At 40.7% G+C, this 20,559-nt stretch overlaps 1 protein-coding gene across 1 annotated transcript; it reads right to left on the bottom strand.

Annotated features, from left to right (window-relative positions):
* Positions 1–11,146: 11,146 nt before the first annotated feature.
* On the bottom strand, positions 11,147–14,873 carry KLHL31 (kelch like family member 31). The gene is made up of 2 exons (XM_054630586.2): positions 13,702–14,873; positions 11,147–11,905 (listed from the first exon to the last, which is right to left on the bottom strand). Exons 1-2 carry the CDS (start codon positions 14,871–14,873, stop codon positions 11,173–11,175), a joined length of 1,905 nt encoding a protein of 634 aa, XP_054486561.1. The 3' UTR covers positions 11,147–11,172.
* Positions 14,874–20,559: the final 5,686 nt, after the last annotated feature.

The raw sequence follows: 20,559 nt of genomic DNA, 5'->3' as shown, positions 1-20,559 counted from the left end.
AAATTTTCAAGGGCAGAGAAAAACAGATAATATCAAGATGGAGGCTCTTAAATTAACATGCCTACATGCAGCTAAAGATATAAACATGCTTGCTGTCTATATTTTGACTGTGGAGATCAATGGATTAGTGGAAACCAGTGGTTTGATTCATTTGCCTAAATCTTGGTGCCTTTGGATGAATTTAAGAAATCTGAGATGTGCCTGGCACTTAAAACATAAGGGAAACCCATGTCTTTTGGGATGGCTGGGTGCCAGACAGGACACCCACCCAGCACACAGGCAGTGCTGGACGTTTATGTGTGAATCTTGTCTCGAGCCAATACAGTCAGTAAAGCCTAAGGAGCAACTTGGGTTATCCTACAGCAGGACTTGTGGGTGACCAAATAAATCACTTTATGTGCCTGCATTGGCTGACAGTGTACCTTTGACTGTACTGCCTGTAATGGAAGGTTTAATAGCTTGTGCAGATATAGATGTCTAAATTTATGCTTCCTGACCTTGGGTTGTCCTCAGTGTTTCAAAGGATCAGTGGCAGATATGAAAGCATTTAGCTTACACAGCAGCTAATACCTGCAACTCCTCAGCTTCATGGCTTGCATGACTGATCTGGCCTTTTTAAGTGGTCTGCCCTTCCAAAGAGATATGATCCTATGGGAATTCTTTGAACACTTACTTCTCATATGAACAGATCCCACTTCTGGATAGTGACCCAAACTGGCATATCCTCCTGTTCTGCTTCTGCTGCATGAACCAGTCTCTTTGCTGTGATTCCCTGCAACAATTTCCATCCAGGAGACAGGTGTATCTTTTGTTTCAAAGGATTTTGTGAGAAGAATTCAAGTTGCTGCTAACATCTTGGGGTGTTGTTATTCACATAACACCTTAAGAGAGCTCTGCATTGAGTTTTAAGAGATGATTTATGATCTTCACTTTCATTTTTTCAGCTTTGTTAAGATTCCTTTGCAGTCTCAGTGCTGTGCAGTTCACCTGGCCTGCCACATCTGTTCCTCCTTCACAAGAGCTGATCTCTTACTTCTGACAATGTGGCCAAGGTGTCCTTTTGCCAGAACTTGTTTGACACCAGCAATGAAGCAAAGGGACCCTGAAATATCACTGAGAGCCATTTTGGTGGCTTCAGTGCATTTGCTGTTGTTCCACTGAGTGTGATCTAATGGAAAGCAAAATATTCTTATTATAGCAAACCATAATTCACTGGCTGAACTCTCAAGTGCATGCAGTGACCAGCATAACAGCTTTAGAGCAGCAGCTGAGCCAGGAATCTGTTGGCTGCACCATTCTCCCAGCAACATAGGAAATAACTGTTTTTCCCATCTGCTAAATGTCAGTAATTTAAAAAATGTGTTCATACTGCACTGGGATGAAAGCAAAATATGTTCTTGCAAGAACTTGTCCAGCATTTAGCAGACTGGCTTAGGAAGCTGAAAAGAAATGTATTTCCTACCCTACAAGGGTGGTAACTATTAAGTTATGTATTCAAACTGGAACAGCTCTGACAGAGGAGACTGAAAAACTTAGAGATAGGTTGATGGTGAGATCATGTGTCTGTAACATGCAAACCAAGTCTCAACCATGAAAGATGTATGTCCTCCCCAGTCAAGACTATGTCCTTTTCCCTGTGAAAGCAGGGATGGTACTCTCTTGCAGTGACCACAAATTCATTCTGAATCCAATAAACATTTCCCTGATGCTAAGGTTGTCAAACCTTATGCACCATTGTGTACTTTGATTTTAGCAAATGGAATTTTTTCGCCTCATTCTTGTTGAATTGCACTTTGCTTTTTTAGGATCATGGCACCAGCCTGCTGGGATCATCCAGACGTGTGAATCTCTTCTCCCAGGATGTTTACGGACAATAGATGGACATGAGAGAAGGGACAGTGGACAGACCATTTTTACAATAAATACACATTTTTACAATAACTCTCGACTTGAATGTTCTTCCTCTCTTTCTCCCACGTCCCCGGAGCCGCCAGCAGTGCTGGCTGAAATAAGCACTTGCTGGCTTTCCCTCCGCCTGTGTCCCGGTACTGCCGCCAGCTCCCCAGTGGGACGCCCTTGTCCCCTTGTCCCCGCGGCCGCAGCTCGGCCCGGGCTGGCAGGGGCGCGTCAGCTCCGGCTCTGCCGCAGGGCAGGGACCGTCCCTGGCTGTCCCTGGGAGCCCGGCGCCATCCCCGGCCTCTGGTGCCCTCCAGTGTCTCCTTCCCGGAACAATTCGGGAGAGCAAAACCCTTCAAAGATCCCGCGTAAAGTGATGATCCTTCGGGATGTGTGAGCATCAGGTGCCGAATTGAGGATTGAAACGAAATTAACTGGGCAAGCCTTGTGCCCTTGACTAAAGGCAAGAAATAGAAGCGCCCAGCTGACATTAAGCCAGTCTGAGAAAGACAAGCTTTGCTACGTTCAGTAAAGCAACATGGCGTTCCTGGTTATCCGAGTAACAATTTGGAGAGCAGCTTTATCAAAGATATTCCAGCATAACCATTTGCACCGTAGTTAAAAGGTGGCATTACCCAACACAGAATGAGAAATCGTGATTTGTTCAATGAAAAGAACATAAGCTGCAGGCTGACAGACCTTTAATCTGAATTTATTATCTTCCTTTAGAGAGGTAACTTCAATAAATTTACCATTTGGCCCATGATAATCCCATACCCAACAATCACAAAACAAAAGCAGTCAGTTTGATTTGGCTGTTTCTAATTAAATTCAGTGGAATTCTGATCCTACTCAGCTATTCTCACATCACTACAGAATCAGAGGGCCACAGGATGGCTCAGGTTGAAAGGGACCACAGAGGGTCATCTGGTCCAGCCTCCTGCCTAAGCAGGGTCATCCTAGCATACCTGGCACAGGATTGTGTCCAGGTGATTCTTGAGTGAGGGATACTCTACAGCTTCTCTGGGCAACCTGTTCCAGTGCATAGTGACCTGCACAGTTAAGTTCTTTCTCATATTCAGGTGGAATTTCTTGTGCTACTTGGGAATTTTACTTATAAAATACGTGGTGTCCTTCAAATGAAAAAAAGAATATGGTGCCACAGGATTGAGTAACATTTATCTTATAAGCATTCCATGAAAACAAGCAGCATACCAATTTATGGGCCTCTATGTACTGGGTTTAAGTTGCTATAATGGACACCATAAATCTATGCAAGACCTAGTGCAAAATAATGGATAATGTACAGAAAACCAGCTTTTGCTAAGTAAATATTTCACTCATATTATTTAACTGTTTTTGAAGGGAAAAGATGACGCAATAAGCTCTAAAATATAACTGCAATACAGAAAAATAAGTTTTCTCAAGCCCTTAAGTAAAAGGCAAATAGAAGAAATAAAGGATCCAGATAGTTTCTACTTTAATTCATGTTTACTTTAGCAATGCTGGCAAATAATGCATTTGTAAGACTTGCTTAAAATATTTTTGCTTTTATATCATAGTCTAATTGTAGTCTAATTCTAGCAGTTTTTATGATACATACTTATGGCTTGATTCTTTAAAACCATCCTTGAATTTTGAAGCAAAATCATCCCTTCTGTTTCCTCAAAATCCTCATCACTGTCCAAGGCAGCCAGGACTAGTGGACATACACACAGGTCAGCCACTCACTCTGGACTGCAGTGTGGAGAGCAGAGGGGCAAATAAGTCTCCTTCTCCAGGCTTGGCTTAGTGGCCATAGCTGGACACCCAGGGCCATTTGAAACGCTCTGCAGCACCTGGGGCATCTGCACAAGGGATATTGAGACAACTGGGTCTGACTTGATGTGCAGGTAAGCACACCCACAGGCATGCAGTGGCTTTTCAGGTGCCCCAAGGAGCCCAGCTGCTGCTCCAGATGTGCATGGGTCCTGGTTCAGAGCCAGCAGGCTCAGCTAGCTGCCTTGGCTCTCCCAGCTATGAGCAACCTGGTTAGAAGAGGAAAACTGCTGTACAGAAAAATTTGTTGGTTGAAAATCATGAGAGAGAAGGGCTGGCAGCCTGGGATTGTGAGGCTGAGGACTAGGCCTGGGAACTGCAAGCATCCTTGAAAAGTGGAGCCAACGACCTAGAAAACAGAGACATCCCAAGGCACCAGGAATAACTGCAAACCCAAGGGACTGTAATAACAATTTACTGTCTAAGAAAATGGAAAACAACATAGAGATATAAAATTGATGCAAAAAAAAAATCAGAAAACAGAATCATCTATTGCCCATTATAGGTGAAAAATAGAAGTTAAGATCATTTATTAGTCTCTCAAAGCAGAATCTCCTACACACATTCAATGTTTGTTATAAAACAGACTAAAGTTGTGTCCCTCTGAGAACTTCTCAGCTGAATCCCACAAGAACTGTCCATTCTCTGGGACTCAGTGGGAATGCTGGCTGACTCCACGCTCTGTGTCAGGGATCTGTTTTGAAGGGAAACTCTATCTGTTGTCTTACTACTTGGATCTTTCTTCCCCTCTTTTGGGGATGGTTGGGTGTGTCCCCTCCAGGATCAGTTTGTTCCTCCCTTTTGGGCTGGTTTGGCTTCTTCTTAAGTCTGGCTAATTTGCTGAATGTAAATATTCAGCAATAAATAATAATAAATATTATATATATTAAGCATATTTGCTGTTATATTATTGTTGATCAGTTTGTTTCAGTGGCAAGCTCCAGTGATTGCAGTAGTGCACACTTACTTGGCTGTTGCTGTCATTTGGTGTACTACCATACTGCTTGATGCTAGTGTTGACTGACACCATACTATTGACTGATATTATTGATTGCTGATAATAATTGTAATAGCTTGACATTCATATTCATTCATATTCATTCATACTCATATTCACTTTATTCATCTTCATATTGGCTGTAATAACTATTGGTATACTTGCTAGCAGTTTTCTTTGTGGTAATCTGTAATGAAGTAGAAAATTTTAGAGGATAAAGCTTCTGTGTCCTTGAGTATTATGGAATCTTAGGAACCCACAGTCATGACCCCTGCACAGCCACAGGCCAGGTAACCCTTCAGGCTGTGACCTATAGAATCACACTTTGAACCAAGTCCTTGGTGTTGCAACACAGGGAACAATTTTTGACATCTCAAACTCTCTCATCTGTGGCTCAACTTAATTGCTCTTCAGAATTTGGACTAATTTTTTTTTTCTTGAAATGTAGATGTTTTTATTTTTGGTACTGTTAGCCATACAATCCAAATGAAAACATATTCAGTTGCTAGTCAGACATCTGATTTATCATCACTTCTTGTTAGGCATTTTGATTACAACAAAAGACTGTGAAGTTAATTGTAAAAAAGCAAGTTGCTGTCTTTGTTAAAAAATGGAAAAAATAAAAGTGGCTCCAGTGTCACATTGTGCAGCTTATTGTGAAGGTGGTTTGATAGCCTGGGTGTAACAAACATTCCAGTTGGCTGATATGAAAGCAAGGATCAGCCCAGGGCTCAGAAAACAAAGCATATTTCAACTGCAACCAGGCGTTTGTCAGAAAGGCAGTCTCGCAGTTTCCAACTGATTTTACAATAATTTGTTTGTGCCATGTGTCAACAGTTTTATTTAAAGCACACAATGAAAAATACCAACATGCTGTTTTCCTCTTAATGACAACTTGCTGCACCACAAATTTTAGTTTTTAAGTAGTAACATTCTCACATTACACTTACAGATTTTTTTTCTGTTGTATTATGTTCCCTTGTGTTATCACAGTCCATCTTTAAAGTGTACACTTAGAAAACCCTTCTGTATAAGCAATCTAACAGTTATAAGCCAGGAAAATGCTTTATAGAAATAAGTTATATTTTTAACTTCTCTTGTCAATAAAGGAACTGATAAGACTGCAGTTAGAGTAGCAACATCTTCCTTTCACAGTGTATCTAAATGTGTGTGTTCCCATTCTTACCAGTAGAAATTGCCTATTCCTCATAAGTTTATTAATTGCCTATATTGTTATTGAAAATTTTCATTGAGACAAGTATGTCTTTTGCATGGCAAAACTTATCTGGTATTAACCAAATCTCTCACACCAGCTGTATAGAATTGCATGTATTTTCCTTTATTCTTTAGGGAACTTCTGGGAACAGAGCTCTGTGCAGGGTCACACTTGCAAATGAGCACCAGCAACTCATTTCTTGACAAGGCTGTGGGTTTGATCCCCATACAGGCCATTCACTTAAAAGTTGGACTCTGTGATCCTTATGGGTCCATTCCAACTCAGAATATTTTGTGATTCTGTGATGTTTCACCCTTTTTATCCAGCAGGCATTTCAGAATGTTTCCTTTTCTTTATTGTGGCCACCAGCAATGAGATTTTTATAGATTCACAGTTGAGCTTTTATGTACTGCTCATATCTGTGCATCTTCTTTTGTGCTCTGATAGTCACTCAGTTATGGATAAGAAAAGAGAAACTAAAAGAGACAAAAGATCTTCCTTTTTCAAGGAGAAGCCAAAGTATAAATCTGTGCATTACAATGTGCATTACAATGAGTACTTATAGAAAGCAAATCTTTGACAAAAGAGAGGATTCATTGTAAAAAGTCAAGAACCTGTAATAGGTCTACTGGTTCCATTTGCATTCTCTGAGCAGGTGAATTCAGACTTTGAAAAAGATCTCCCAGCTTGGCTAAACAGTCAAAATGGACTGAAAATTCAGTTCAACTGAGAATTGAAGTTACAGACAATTGAAAATTGATCTTTGCTTTTCATCAGAAAGATGATGAAAATCTCAGTAATGGAACATAAGCAAAGCTGCTTATGGAAAGGGATGTGTTGAAGTAGGTGCTTCTTTCCAGCACATTTTTCTTAAACATCCTTGAGGACTTGGAACAAAATCTCACTTTGCTTATGGCTCTAAGTGGCTCCATTTTGGTTTTTCCATGGACTAGAGCACCTTCCATCCTGTGTGTCGTACAAAAAAAAACCTTTGGAGTATACATAGGATTTCATTGAACAGCCATTCCCAGGAAATATTATCCTTACAGGGTAATTGAGCTCAAAAAATGCCATGTGCTGGTATGGTAAGTGAATGGTGATGCTGATGATCAGTCTAACACCCTCATGTTGGCTTTAATTAGACATTGATGTTTGCCTGCTCATGGATTTAGTTCTTATATTTTATTTTTCCAAATATAAATCCTTGAGAGTAACTTCTGTAGCAGAAGTCCCTCTGAATGCAAGAAGGTATGCATGCTCATACAACTATTTGTGTGACTGCTGGGTTTGCAACTAGAATTACCAAGCCCAGCTGCTAAGGAAAAACTGCTCCTAAACCCTGTATGATTTGGTAAGAGTTAAAACTGTGAGATAAACTAATCTAGGTTTCAGGATAATATAAGCATTCTTACTCAGTCATTTCATTCATTGCATCCTTTTTTCCTGCAAGAACTGCCAGTTAAAAATCTCAACACAAAGCACTTTTTCATACCTCACTGAGCTTGGTTGATGCTAATTTTGCCTACTTCCCTCTTTGAAGGATTCAAGTTTACTGGACTCTTGACTGATCCACAAATGATCTTGCAGGTTAACTTCAAGAAGAGATTAAATGATTATGATCTAGTCTTGATTAAGAACTAAACACAACATCTTCCTTTCAACACAACTTTCCAACAGTAAGTTCCTCCCTCACAATCTCTAACACACTCTCCCATACAACTAACAAGAAAATAAACCCTTGCAAACTGCTTCTCTCCCATACAACTAACAAGAAAATAAACCCTTGCAAACTGCTTCTCTCACAGACTGAAGAAAGGTTCTTTCTCAGATCTGAATTTGAAGCACAGCTATTTGAAGTACAAAATGTGTGGGCATTTTATACAGAATTTTGAGGATAACAGCGTACATTAATTCGTTTTGTTTGGGTTTTCTTTTCCTACTACTAATATAGCATTAAAGAAGATCCCTAGTGCTTTAACAGTCTGCATCTCATACAGTTGGAAGTCCTGTGCTCTACTTAATATTACCGCATACAGTACTTCCTTGCGCTTTAAAACTTCTTTTTGCTACACACAGTATTTCAAGTTCAACTGAGATGTCATTATTAAACATGTAGAGATTGAATATATGGTACCAGACAATGAAAGAACACCATCCCATAAAACAGAACATACAAGTAATTTTCACAGTTCTAACAAAAGAAGGTCACACATAAAATGTAACAAATAGCTCAGTACATAGCATGATTCAACATAATATTAAGTCCAGCTAATAGTGTCACATATTAAGGGCCAAATCCTGGCTCAATGTGCAGTTGAAACCTAAACAGATGTTTAGAGAAAATAATGTAAAGCCAAACTGTAGTGTTCTATTGGTAACAATACAATTTGTTAATCTCCCTAAGATTTTTGGCCTGAAGTATGTACCTAACTTGTGCTACAGAAGGAACACATGGCCAGTGGTATTTGGCTCCTGTCCTAGGACATGTCTTCATGGATTTGTCATGGCCAAGGGCACTGGAGGCAGAGCAGCAGTCTTCCCTCTAGGTATGACATTTTCATCTACTGTTCTGCCAGAATTTGGCCAAGAGTTCAAAATCCTGTACATCTTATTCAGCAGTCCCACTGAAGTCAATGGAACCTTTTTTGTGAGTAAGATGAAAAGGATTTGGCCCCCAAAGTTTTTAACCCTTTAAGTAGTAAGAGAGAAGTTTCATTGCACTTAGCCCATCATTCATAAGTAATTTACTTCTCAAAAACAAGATGGCTGTTGATGTACACGAAGTGCTAGATCATAAACAGGAAAGCATGCAGGCAATGTCTGACTACTCATGGCATTTTGGAACTGAATTACTAAAGGGAAAAAGAGACACTTGCATATGGCAATTCCATCCAATATCTGTTTGAGCCATAACAGTTGTTTTTTCAATTCGTAAATACAGCCTCATGGATACATTATAAATACTAAATAACTACACCATGAATACAGTTATAATTGAATTTGTACAAGTGTCTTCATTGGACTGGATGGATTAAAAAAATTACAAAAGAATATTGGAATAGATGGTTATTTCTAAAGAACTTCCTAAATGCATTCATATGGAACACATGGTCATGACTTGGGAAAATAGAATTTTTTTCTATCCTTCAGGAAAAGCTTTTGGTGACTGGAATGGGCAAGAACAGAATTTTCATACTTAACGTAAGAGTACTCTGTTACACTGTTCCATATTTGTTATTATTTGAATTACACAGAGTAGAGAACAACTATATGCCAATTAAATGAATCAAAACTATATGACAGTGCTACTCTGACCACAAATCATTGGTGGCAGTATATTCTAATAATATGCAGTTCTCAAAATTACAATTTGAAACTTCAAATTGTGTATTCAGGATGCAAAGGTGAACTCTAAGTTAGAACTGGAAAACAGGACCGAGTACCATGGAGTTTAATCCCAACCGACAGAGTGAATCACTTCATCTCTAATACCATGTCACGCTCATGCTGATCCTCAATATGCAGCTTTAACAAAGCCACAAAGAGCTTGGGTCCTGAAAATGCTTGTCTCGACAACATCTGCACTGACAGACAATTTTATAGTGTTCCCTTTTTGCAAATGAGATAAAAATTTGTCTGCCTTATAAGCGTTGGTAAGAGCATGGCTTCTCATTGACACTGAAGCCTGGAGCTGTCAATGATAATCTGAGGAAACTGAATGTGAAGCCTCCATGAAAAGGTTAAGGTGAGTGCCCTTCTAGTTATAAAAAATAATTTTAATTCCTTGTATTCCCTCTTTCCTCCCCAAAAGAAGGATATAGACATTTCGTGCTGATGTAGACATTTTGTGCTGACAACAGTCCTTTGGTATCAAATCTTCATGGGACATGATGGGCTGCATATCCCTCTGGCTATGGGAATAGGATTAGGTTTCATACTTAATTCCCTCACCTCATGCTGAAATCAGGGAGAAAAGTTCTTGGAAGTAAACTAAGTTGAGTGAAGACTCCTGGGAAAACTTCAACACAAAGAGCATTAGTCTAGCCTTTGGAATGAAATCTCCCTAGAAAGGGCTCTAATGAAGGCTTCAGGAGATGCATTATGGTATGCCCAAGAGAACGTTACTTTGGGTGTTGTTGTGACTACACCTGGCAGGAAAGGTGTTAAGGTATCTCTTTATTTCTACTAAGGCAGTTTTCCCATGATTTCCTGTTTCCACACAAATTCTAAAGGACAGATCCCGAAGTCTTTATTCCATCTTTGTTCCTTATTCCACTGGTTATTTGATGGGGTAATGTAAGGGAGTTTGCTCTGTGCATCCTCCCCGTGTTCAGATGCCATTAGCCCTTGGTGTCTCCTGGCATGAACTCAGCTTCCAGGTTTTTCCACCTAGAATGAGAGGGGTATCTCCCTGGCATGAGGAGGAGGATGAGGTGATGTTGCCTGGTGTACACAGAGGTCAGGAGAGCCATCTGGCACCCAAATTAGCCTCTTGGGGCTGGGCCATAGTGCTTATGGGAGCTAAAGTATTTTGTGGATTCAGATCTTGAAAGCCATGTCACAGCATTTGATACAGAAATTAAAGGGTTTCATGGCAGAAGATGAGGAACTCTTTCTACTTTCTGAAGGAGAAAATGCTTTGAGAAGCTTTTGCGAATACCACTGCACCAAAAGGAAAGTATGCACATGCTATGTGTGGTATTTTTGATTTGCCTTTTTTTCCCCCTTCTGTTTGTGAAAATAGAAAATGCTTAGAAAAGTACAAAACTGATCAATGTTATGATGACATGGCACATTTCTGATCTATACTGAGATTTATTACTGGTCATATTTGACTTTCATTTTGGATTCTGAAAGAGTTTAAAAATTAGTATTAAAAAGCCTCATAACAATCTTCTCAAGCAAGTTTATGTAAATTTTACTGGTAAGGAAACCAAGGCATAAAGAAATTAAATTATTTGCCACAGATAGTATAGTAAGTCAGTGTCAAAGTCTGAAGAAAATGAAATTCTGTGGTTATGGGTTAACTCTCTTTTCCTGCTAAGAAAATTGATCTTATCCCTAATGTGCTGTTTCATGCCACCTGTACTAAAGTTCATGAAAACTCGCCAGTTTGCACTGTTACAAAGCACATTTGCAAAGCCAATGATTTTTTTTTCTATATGAGCACAAAAATTCTACTTAAAGGGTTAATTATATTGCTGTGCTGGTAAACATTTTTACTTATTGCTGGTTAGACCTATCTTTAGATACTGACTGGGACAGAAGAGACTGAGCTGGCCCTGGACTCCCTCGTCTTGGTGTTGGGCATGGATATAGTACAACAAGATACACCCACAGTGGCCTCAGGCAGCTCATCTTCCTCTGTCCATTCATTGAGATCTGGGTTATAGCACTGAATGCATTTCTTGTACTTTTTCTCTATTTCATTCCAGCCACCCACTAAGTAAATTTTCCCGTTGAGGGTGGAGGCGCCAGCCGTGCTAACTCCGGTTTGAAGCGGCGCCACGTAATTCCACTGGCCCGTGTATGGGCTGTAACGCTCCACAGGGAGAACATCGACCCTTTCTGCTCGCCCCCCCAGCTGAGACCCACCCATGACGTAGACCCTCTCCAGAAGGGACACTGCGCAGTGCCAGCCCCTCGGGGTGCTGAGGCTGGCCTTGTCCTGCCAGCTGTCTTTGCTGGGGTCGTACATGCACACCGAGCGAGAGTAAGCGTTATTGATGTAACCTCCCGTGACCAGGATCTGGCCATCCACCACGGCGCTGGCGTGGCAGCACCGCGGCACCTCCAGCGGGGCCTTCATCTGCCACTGGTTGGTTGCAGGCACGTAGCACTCGACAGAGGAGAGGCAGCCCTCGGAGTTGCGGCCTCCCACCGCGAAGAGGAGCCCATTGAACACGTTCAGGCTGAAGTGGGTGCGCCGCTGATTCATGTTGGCCAAGTGAATCCAGCTATTGAAACGAGGGTCATATCTGAAAGGATTCAGAAAACAAGGTAAGTCTTACTTACTGCTCTGCTAAATTACACAGGACTCCTATGCCGCTGCTGCAAGAGCAAAGTTGATAGAATTTTAGTTAGTTATTTAGCCTATTAAAAGTCAGCATAATGAAACTGGCATTCCTGATTAAATTTCAAAATAAATTTAGCTTTTGATTGGAGAAAAAATATTTTTGTATCATTCAAACCTGATATTATTTTAAAGAAGTAAATCTGATTCTTCTGTAATTTGATTTTGTACAATAATCTCATTCGAATACTGGGAAGAGGTAATTTCAAGATGCAACAGAAATTTTAGAAGTTCTTTTGCAATTTACACCCACAGCAAAGATATCTAAATTTACTCAGAGAGTTTTTAAAAACTTTAGGTTGTGATTTATACTTGCACCCTCTTCATGCTTTCTAAATGGTGAGTATGCTTTCCTTGCCACTCCCATGGAGTAAATTTTATGTGGAAAGAGCATCTGTGCTTTCTAACACCTTTGCTATCTGAAATAACATTCTTTGTCCTTGGCATTTAAATGACCTACTTTGAAATAATAAATGGCAAATTATGACTCCTGAAGATGCTATGTGAAGTACATTAGAGGACGACCCACACACTTCCGTTGCATGCTAAAGGGACCAGAGAACCACATGAGAAAAAGACAATGGGAAAGTAAACACTAATTATCATTCAGCATTCAGCATTGTCATCTGCAAGTCCACAGACATACTGATGTGACTTGACATGCTCAAGGTTAAGGGCACAATGAGGATTCCTCCACCTCCTCCCTGCAACCAAGGTCAGCACTGAGGACACAACTCCTGGTGACAACGTGAGGCATAGCTTAAGGGCAGAAGGTCAAGAGAGCAGATATTTTCCTGCAAAGTAGATTACACAATAAAATTGATTTAGAGAATGTTCCTCATTCATTAACTCCTGGTGTCCTCAGGAGAAGCAGACTGTTCCTTCTGGGAGCAGAAAAGGAAGCACTGGTAGGACTGTGGCTGTGTAATGCCATTGCATGTCCATAGTCTGTTAGTAGATAAAAGGCAGATAAAAAATTTCCCACCTCCGGCCTTTGCTTCAAGCTGCTGTGCACTGCCGGCCTTTAGGCTGAACTATTTAAAAACTACTACTGCCCATGTGACATTGCATGTTAGTGTATGCACTCTTCTGACCTTGCTATCACCAGTGCAGTCTCGGATGACTATAGATAGGAACTGCAAAATTTTAGAAGCAAGGTGTTATTTGGGGTACACTGTAAAAAACAGCCTTCAAGCAATGGTACCATTGTTTTTAAACTCCTGATGATGATGATGATGATAATAATAATAATAATAATAATAAAGATGATATGAAATTCAATACTAAAGCTGTTGAAAATATGGTGAATGAACAGAAAGTGAAGGCTATATCTAAAAGGTGTTTTTCCAAATTTTCTGTGAGGCATCAAAAGGTTTCAAAAATTTGAGAAGTCTTCTTAGATCATCCCATGGCCTCCTATTTATGTTCCTATCTATTTCCTTCACTTGGAATAAGTTTTCTTCAGTTTTTCCTCACTTCTCAGTGTGCATGTGTAACCATGGTGAAATTTTTTGCATAACTTCAGTTGTATATTTCTGTTCATTCAAAGTTTAATATAGAATAGCATCTATACCTCCCCTACACTGTCCCCTTTTTCTTTATCCAAGTGGTTCATGTTGCATGACACAAGCCAGCTTAGACTATCTACCTGCCTTCTGTGGAACAGATACCTACATCCCTTTTTAAAGAAATAGCAGTTACCTGCAGAAATTGCTGACTGCATGCTTGGCTTGGTTCCTAGCATCATTCTGGTCTTCCCCACCAGCCACATAGAGAAATCCATCCATCACTGTGACACACTGATTAAAACTTTTAGCAGGCATTTCACTTAGCTTCTTCCATCCGTTTTCAGGATCTCTGTATAAGATGTCTCTGCTAAGAGACTTTTCTGTTAAAGCAGGGCGTCCCCCAACAGTAACTAAGACTCTGAAACCTCCACGGATCCTTGTTCTTCTGGACTGAAGTGTATTCTGGTGATAGGGAAGCAAGTGATAGTTCATGGCATCCACTAGGAGCTTGTGGCAGTCTGCATCTTGCATCATTCTTGGCACAGTTTGAACATAATTAACAAGGTCTTGGGCTGAGATGGTACCAAAACGGATGTTACTTAAGAGGTTGGCAGCAAACTTTACTCTTTTTTGGTCAAATTCCAGCCATTTTATTGCAATCTGGAATGCAACAATTTCAGAAGGCAACTGTAAGTCATCATCTGCAAGAAGTTCATTAATCTGATCAAAAGTAAGTTTTAGGAACTGATCAGTTTCTGAAAACTCAATGAAGTTGTCTCTAATAAATTTGTGCGCTGCTTCCTTGGTTGTTTTTAGTCCGTATGTTTCTGCAATATTGGCAATGTACATACAGTTCTCAACACTGATTTCTTGGACTAGAAAATCACAGCACATCTTTGTAAGGGTGTGAATCTGTAGATAAATTGCTGTGGAAATAATACTACCTATTGTGTAAAGTGAGAGAGTAAGTTTTCCAGTGTAAGCATAGGTGATAACAGTAGCTAGACCCACTGGGGACACATCATTGAGGTCCACTCTTTGAGTGGATGGATCTTTCTTTAAGATGTTGTGAAAGTATTCACTGCTTGAAGCCATCACTACCTTATGAACATTGAAAGATTTGGTTTTGGTACTGATAGTCAAGTCACAAAGGAAATTTTCTTGTCTCATTTTGCTTAGACCTTCCAAGAGGTTCGGGCAGTATGATGAGTCAGAAACCTCAGATGAGATGCAGCTGAAACCATTTCCTCCTTCCAAGAGTCCATTCAAGCCATTTAGTTTACTGAGGGGGCTATCTTCCACAATGATAGTTGTTTCGTTGATATCTGCTTTGTTCTTTTTCACATTCTTCTTCTTAGGGGCCATGACTGCAATGAAATATTACAGCCAAGCACTTGCTAAAAATAAAATTAAACACCAGAGTTGTGAAATTTAATAGCTAAGGGATTATGCAACAAATCTAACTTTTGTCAACACGTATAATGCCATAAAACCAAACACACAGGATAATCTGCCTTCCTAAGTTCTAGGTTGCAGCATGGCTGCTTCTTAATAACAATCAATACTCCAACTGTGAAGAATATACCTACAAGTAATTCAGTAATTCCTTTTTGTTTTAAATAACAAGATCATAAATTAACATTCACCTATTATCACCACATTCAGAGAGTTAAATTCTCTAAATGGGTTTGCCAGAGTTTGTCATTAGAGAATGGCAAATCCATTCTCTAAATGGGTTTGCCAAATTTTACATTCTGGCAAACCCATTTAGAGAATTTAACTTTATATAATAAAGTTATATATTTATTTAGAATTTAACTTTATATAACAAATTTATATATTTATTTAAATTAGACAGGTTCTAGACCTGAATTCATTAGCCTGAAGCATAGGAAAAATATGGGCCCCCAACTTCGTTCATCCTTACTTCATAGCTACAGACTTACAGGTGAGTTCAGAACTTGAGCAGGAAATATTAAGACTGGGAAAAATTCTTTAAGAAACAAAAGCCAGATCAGACATAAAGAGAAAGAGGATTGTAATATGATGTCATATTGATTTTAGATTTAGGTCCTGCTCGAAACTGCTTCCAGGTTTTTGTAACTTTTGGTTTTATAGACTGATAGTGTTCTATTTCCTGTGTCAGATGTGCAAATACTTTCTGCACATAGCATAGTTGGATCGCTTTTCAGTATCAGTAATTTGAAATCTATTGTCACACTTCTAGGATTTTGTGGAGATTTAGGGAGAAGATGTCTAACTTCTATTTGAAAAGATGTCACACAAACTCTATCAAGATGTGTTATTTTAAACAAGTTCTGCATACGGGAAGGTAAGAATCAGTCCCATTGTTATGTTAGAGCACATATTTATATATATCAACTCTCGGTGAGCTCTCAATGAAATAAAGAGACACTTTTTTGTCAGATGCAATGTGAGACAGCCCCTAGTAACAAAGGAGTTACTTTGAAAAAATATACGTATGTGCAAATATACTTGAAGGAAAGCACTGATCTTCAATAACGCAATTTAAACAGTATTGTGGAGATCAGCATTCAAATAGATTCAAACACAGCATTTATCTCCAGTGTTGATTTTAAAACAATTTACACATGATCCTTGCAGTCATAAAAACATGAAAAAAATTATGTTAATTAATTATAAATCAAATGACTGGTTTATTGTAGATAATTAAATCAAAAAACTTCAGTAATATTTCAATCTAGAATCTCAGCACACCACTTCTTCCTTAAGCACAGAGCTTGTAACAAAATGGTAATTTAATTATAGAAAGGAATGGTTGCTGCCTGTGAGCACCAGCAGTTTTTTGCTGCTGCTGCTGCTGCTGGGTGACGGCCATGTGCAGAGCAGGCGAGGGAGAGGGCCATGTGTGCCCGGAGTGTCAGTGTCAGCCTGTGCTGACGTGAGCTGTGATCCCTGACATGCCACTGTGCCAGCGCAGGGGTCAGCTGCTGCCCGGCTCCCCCGCTCTGGCTGCATTCCGGGCTGCATCTGTTGAGACCTATCAGAGTCACCTCCCAGAATAGCAACCTCCCAGCAGCTTGCCATTTTAAGACAGGTTCAGTTGAAGGTATAGCTGGTGTTTTAGTACACTTGGCTGTTTAACACAAATTTTGTTGCAAAAACACTATGATGTTGCAAGCGTCACATATATTTGTTGGCATGAAAAAGAAGCAAAACAAAACTTTTGGATAACTTTGTGTGTTACACACATAGTTATAACTTTGCATATTAGTAGTCACAATTTTAAAGTTGGTGAGGGCATATTCTTTCGGCAGCCTTATCTGTTGTTCTAAGTATTTTTAGAGACTTGTAACTTATAATTTTTAATACATGTAGCACTTAATGTTTATTGCCTCATTGAATCATTGCAGAGCTCGTTTAAATACAACATTTCAAGCTCTCTGTTCAAGAATGCTCACTATCCAAAGTTTTTTTCCTGAGAAACGCTTTTTCATCAGCAGAAATTTCACAAGTACAAACACTGTAAGTGATGGGACATGCAAACCTACTGAAACAAATCAAACAATCCTATAATAAAATCAAGTTACTGAACTCTGAAAACACTGAGCAATTTGGTTTTCTATGATTGTTTCCTTTCCCCTACTTTATTTTAGCTTAAGTACCAGTCATGCCAAAGGACACTTGGGGTCCCAAAACAATGCCTTATACCAGCCAGCCTCCCCCCTGCTTTAAAATGCCACCTTCTAAAAACTATCAAAGTGAGGAGTTAAAAACTTCTTACCCTCCTCAGAAAGATACTGTTCCAGAGCTGTCCGTGAAAATGCCTCTTCCTTGGAAAATGCGAACACAGAAAGAGAGGAATTGTGGGGAAAAAAAGAGTGAGAAAGATCAGAGGCCACTTAAGTCCCAGCTCACTGGTGTTCAGTGAGGCACTTGGCTGTCACAGCGAGCAAGAGAGACCGGAGCCTGTGCTCGGGTGCTCTTTACAATGACCCCTCCTCTCCATGCCTTGCTCCCTGCCTCTGCCCAGCCACAGGAGCTCAGCTTCCCTGGGCTGCCTGGCCACTGGAAATCAGGAGGACAAGCCTGGACCCTGCAAATGCACAGGTACATGGGAGGAAAGGGAGGTGAAGGTGAAGATAACTACAGCAGGTAATAACTGCCTCAGGTAAGTGTAGGGTGAACCACTGGGTTCCCCAGCTCCCACCTGGGAGCCTGGGTGAAAGCCCTATGGTTAGGGAAGGGCACAGGTTTAGACTGGACATAAGGAAGACACTTTATCATGAGGGTGGTGAGGCACTGGAACAGGATGCACAGAGAAGGTGTGGATGCCCCACTCCTGGAAGGGTTCAAGGCCAGGTTGGACAGAACTTTAAAAAACTTTGTCTAGCAGAAGATGTCCCATGGCAGGGGGGTTGTAGCTACATGGTCTTTGAAGGTCCCATCAAAACCCATTCTATGATTATTATTATTCTATGACCTAAAATAACCCACAGAAAACACCATGAAAATTCTGGCACTTTACACTTCCTTAGATTTTTCATGCTTAACTCCAGGCAGAGGAAAGGAGACCAGCTGATGGGGATTCAGTCATGTTCTGTTTTGTGGAGTTAGGTCACTGCTTCCATAAAGACCTGCCTCAGCTTTCAAAGATTATGTCTCACATCCTGATATATTTTCAGAGATGTGAACTTTGATCTTCTGTCTCTCATGTGTGTATCCTGACTTGGGGTTATACCATACACTGGAATAATTTATCCCCGCATCTTTGCCAGGCAACCTCAGGAATAATATAAAGCCAAACTGCCACATCCCAGGAGAATTTCATCCCACAGGAGAGATAAAAAGAGTGCAAGTGTCTGCATGGGAAGGGAAGAGTACTGGGGGAAGTGGAAGTCTGAGAACAGGAAGATTTTCTCTTGGATGTGCTTTGTATAATGCTTAATTATACCGATTTATTTGGCTGCCTTCAGGCTCAGATGGGCTTTTACAACAACCGCTGCAAAGTAACACTTGTCATTTTGAACAAAAGGGCATCACTGTGTGGCTGGAGCTACATCACAAGGTAAGAATGAAAAAACAGAATAGGAAATTAGAGTCAGTCAAACGTGTGAAATGAGAGTGGATGAGAGGGACATAAGGCTCATCCCTCCCAACAGCAACAAGGGGAACCAGCTTTCCTTTTGAAAAAAAGGGCCACAGCTACAAAAAACTAAGGACAAAGCCTCATTTTCATAGAATCGTGGAATACCAGGTTGGAAGGAATACCAAGGATCACCTGGTTCCAACTTTCTTGGCAAAATCATTTTCTTGACCACATGGCCCAGCACCCTCTTACAAATCTTACAAGTGTCCAACCTTGGGGAATCCACCACTTAGTTCCCTGGGGAGATTAGATTCTCATTGTGAAAATTTTTCCTCTTGTGTCAAATCATAATCTCCTCAGGAGTAATTTGTAGTCATCCCCCTTCACCTTTTCCTTGTGATTTCCTGTAAAAAGGGAGTCTCCATCTACTATGTCATTGTGGTTTGACTCTGGCCAAATGCCAGGCACCCACAGGAGTCGCTCACTCACCCTCCCCTGCTACAGCTGGACAGAGGAGACAAAAATAACAAAGGTTTCATGAGTGAGATAAGGACTGGGAGAAATATTTCAAGGGCAAACCAGGCTCAACTTAAGTTGCAAAGTGAATCACTAACAAAATCAGGAGGATAATGAGAAGTAAAATAAGCCCTTAAAACACTGTTCCCCCCCCCCCCCCCCCCTCCTTCCCACTGACAGTGCAGGAAGACAGGGTGTGGGAGTTTGGTCAGTTCATCACCCGAGGTTTTCTTCTGCTGCTCAGGGAGAGAAGTCCTTCCCCTGTGAGGCCATGGAGTCCCTCCCATGGGAGACAGTTCTCCATGAACTTCTCTGGCATGGTTCTCTTCCCATGAGCAGCAGTCCTCCCAAAACTGCTGCAATGTGAGTCCCTCCCACAGGCAAACAGCCCTCCCAAAACTGCTGTGACGTGGGTCACTCTTCCACGGGGTGCAGTCCTCCAGGGACAGGCTGCTCCAGCCTGGAAGCAAGGGCTCTCTCTCTCTCCATTTGGGTCTCCCACTGGATCACAGCCTCCTCCAGGCATCCCCCTGATCCAGCATGGGCACCTCCCCCACGAGCTGAGGGTGGATCTCTGCATTCCCTGTGGATCCCCATAGGCTGCAGGTGGATTTTCAACTGCACTAATCTGAATGTATTGGGTAATCACACCAGCAATGCCTTTAGGAAGGATGAAATTCCTTACACAGACAGGAGGTAACTGTGAAAGCATACTTAATTTCAGTGGGAACTGCAGTCTTAAAAAAAGAGATAGAAAAGAAATGTGGGTTTTTAAAGCTTCTAAATTAATGTAAAACCAACATTGTTAGGAACAAATGCACAGGGCTTGATTTCACAGAGGTGGCTCTGAGTTATTGTGTTCAGCAAGGCACCCAGCCCCAGTGGGTCACTCAGACCTCCCCCTGTACTTGATCATTTCCTCCCACTTCCTTGCCTAGTTTTGCCAGTCAAGCCTCATTGATCCATCCCCTGAAATTCCACCAGGCTCTTCCCCTGAGCTCAAACAAAGCCTATTCCTCTTTCTGGTTTCAATCTTTCCTTGGAAACTCACTAAGCACTGGAAGTAGGGCATAGGGAAGTCCTTAAAGGTCAGAAGAGAGTTTGCAAGCCTTCAGCAGAGCTGATGGTACAACACACCCCTTCAGCATGTAGTGTCAGAGCAATTTTTGGAGCAATATTTGTGTGTATGTCAAGCCCACTTCTTCCTAAGAGGAGTCATGCATCAATGCCAAACAAACAAATCCTTGTAATAATCAGCATTGGCTGCAATTTTGAAGGACTGAGTAAACTTGGAATTCTTTCCTCTTGACAGTTATGACAAGCAATACCAAAAATGCTTCAGTTAGGTCTGGGCTAAAAATATTTTTTGTGTTCTACTGAGATTTTAAATACCGTCTTTGCTATCCTGAAATCATTATTTTTCAGAATAACTGGGCAGCAAGAACATCTTCTTTATCCCAGGAA

The sequence above is a fragment of the Agelaius phoeniceus genome, chromosome 3 (genome assembly GCF_051311805.1).
Source record: "Agelaius phoeniceus isolate bAgePho1 chromosome 3, bAgePho1.hap1, whole genome shotgun sequence".
NCBI lineage: Eukaryota > Metazoa > Chordata > Aves > Passeriformes > Icteridae > Agelaius > Agelaius phoeniceus.
Note: the sequence above shows the minus strand (reverse complement) of the source record. Positions and strands in the feature narration are given on the sequence as shown.

What these genes read in the sequence shown, in the direction of transcription:
- KLHL31 (XM_054630586.2), bottom strand. Translation starts at nt 14,873, where the DNA reads ATGGCCCCTAAGAAGAAGAATGTGAAAAAGAACAAAGCAGATATCAAC. An exon ending in GCAGTCAGCAATTTCTGCAG is followed by an intron (nt 11,906 to 13,701) that starts GTAACTGCTATT and finishes GAATCCTTTCAG; the next exon opens with ATATGACCCTCGTTTCAATA.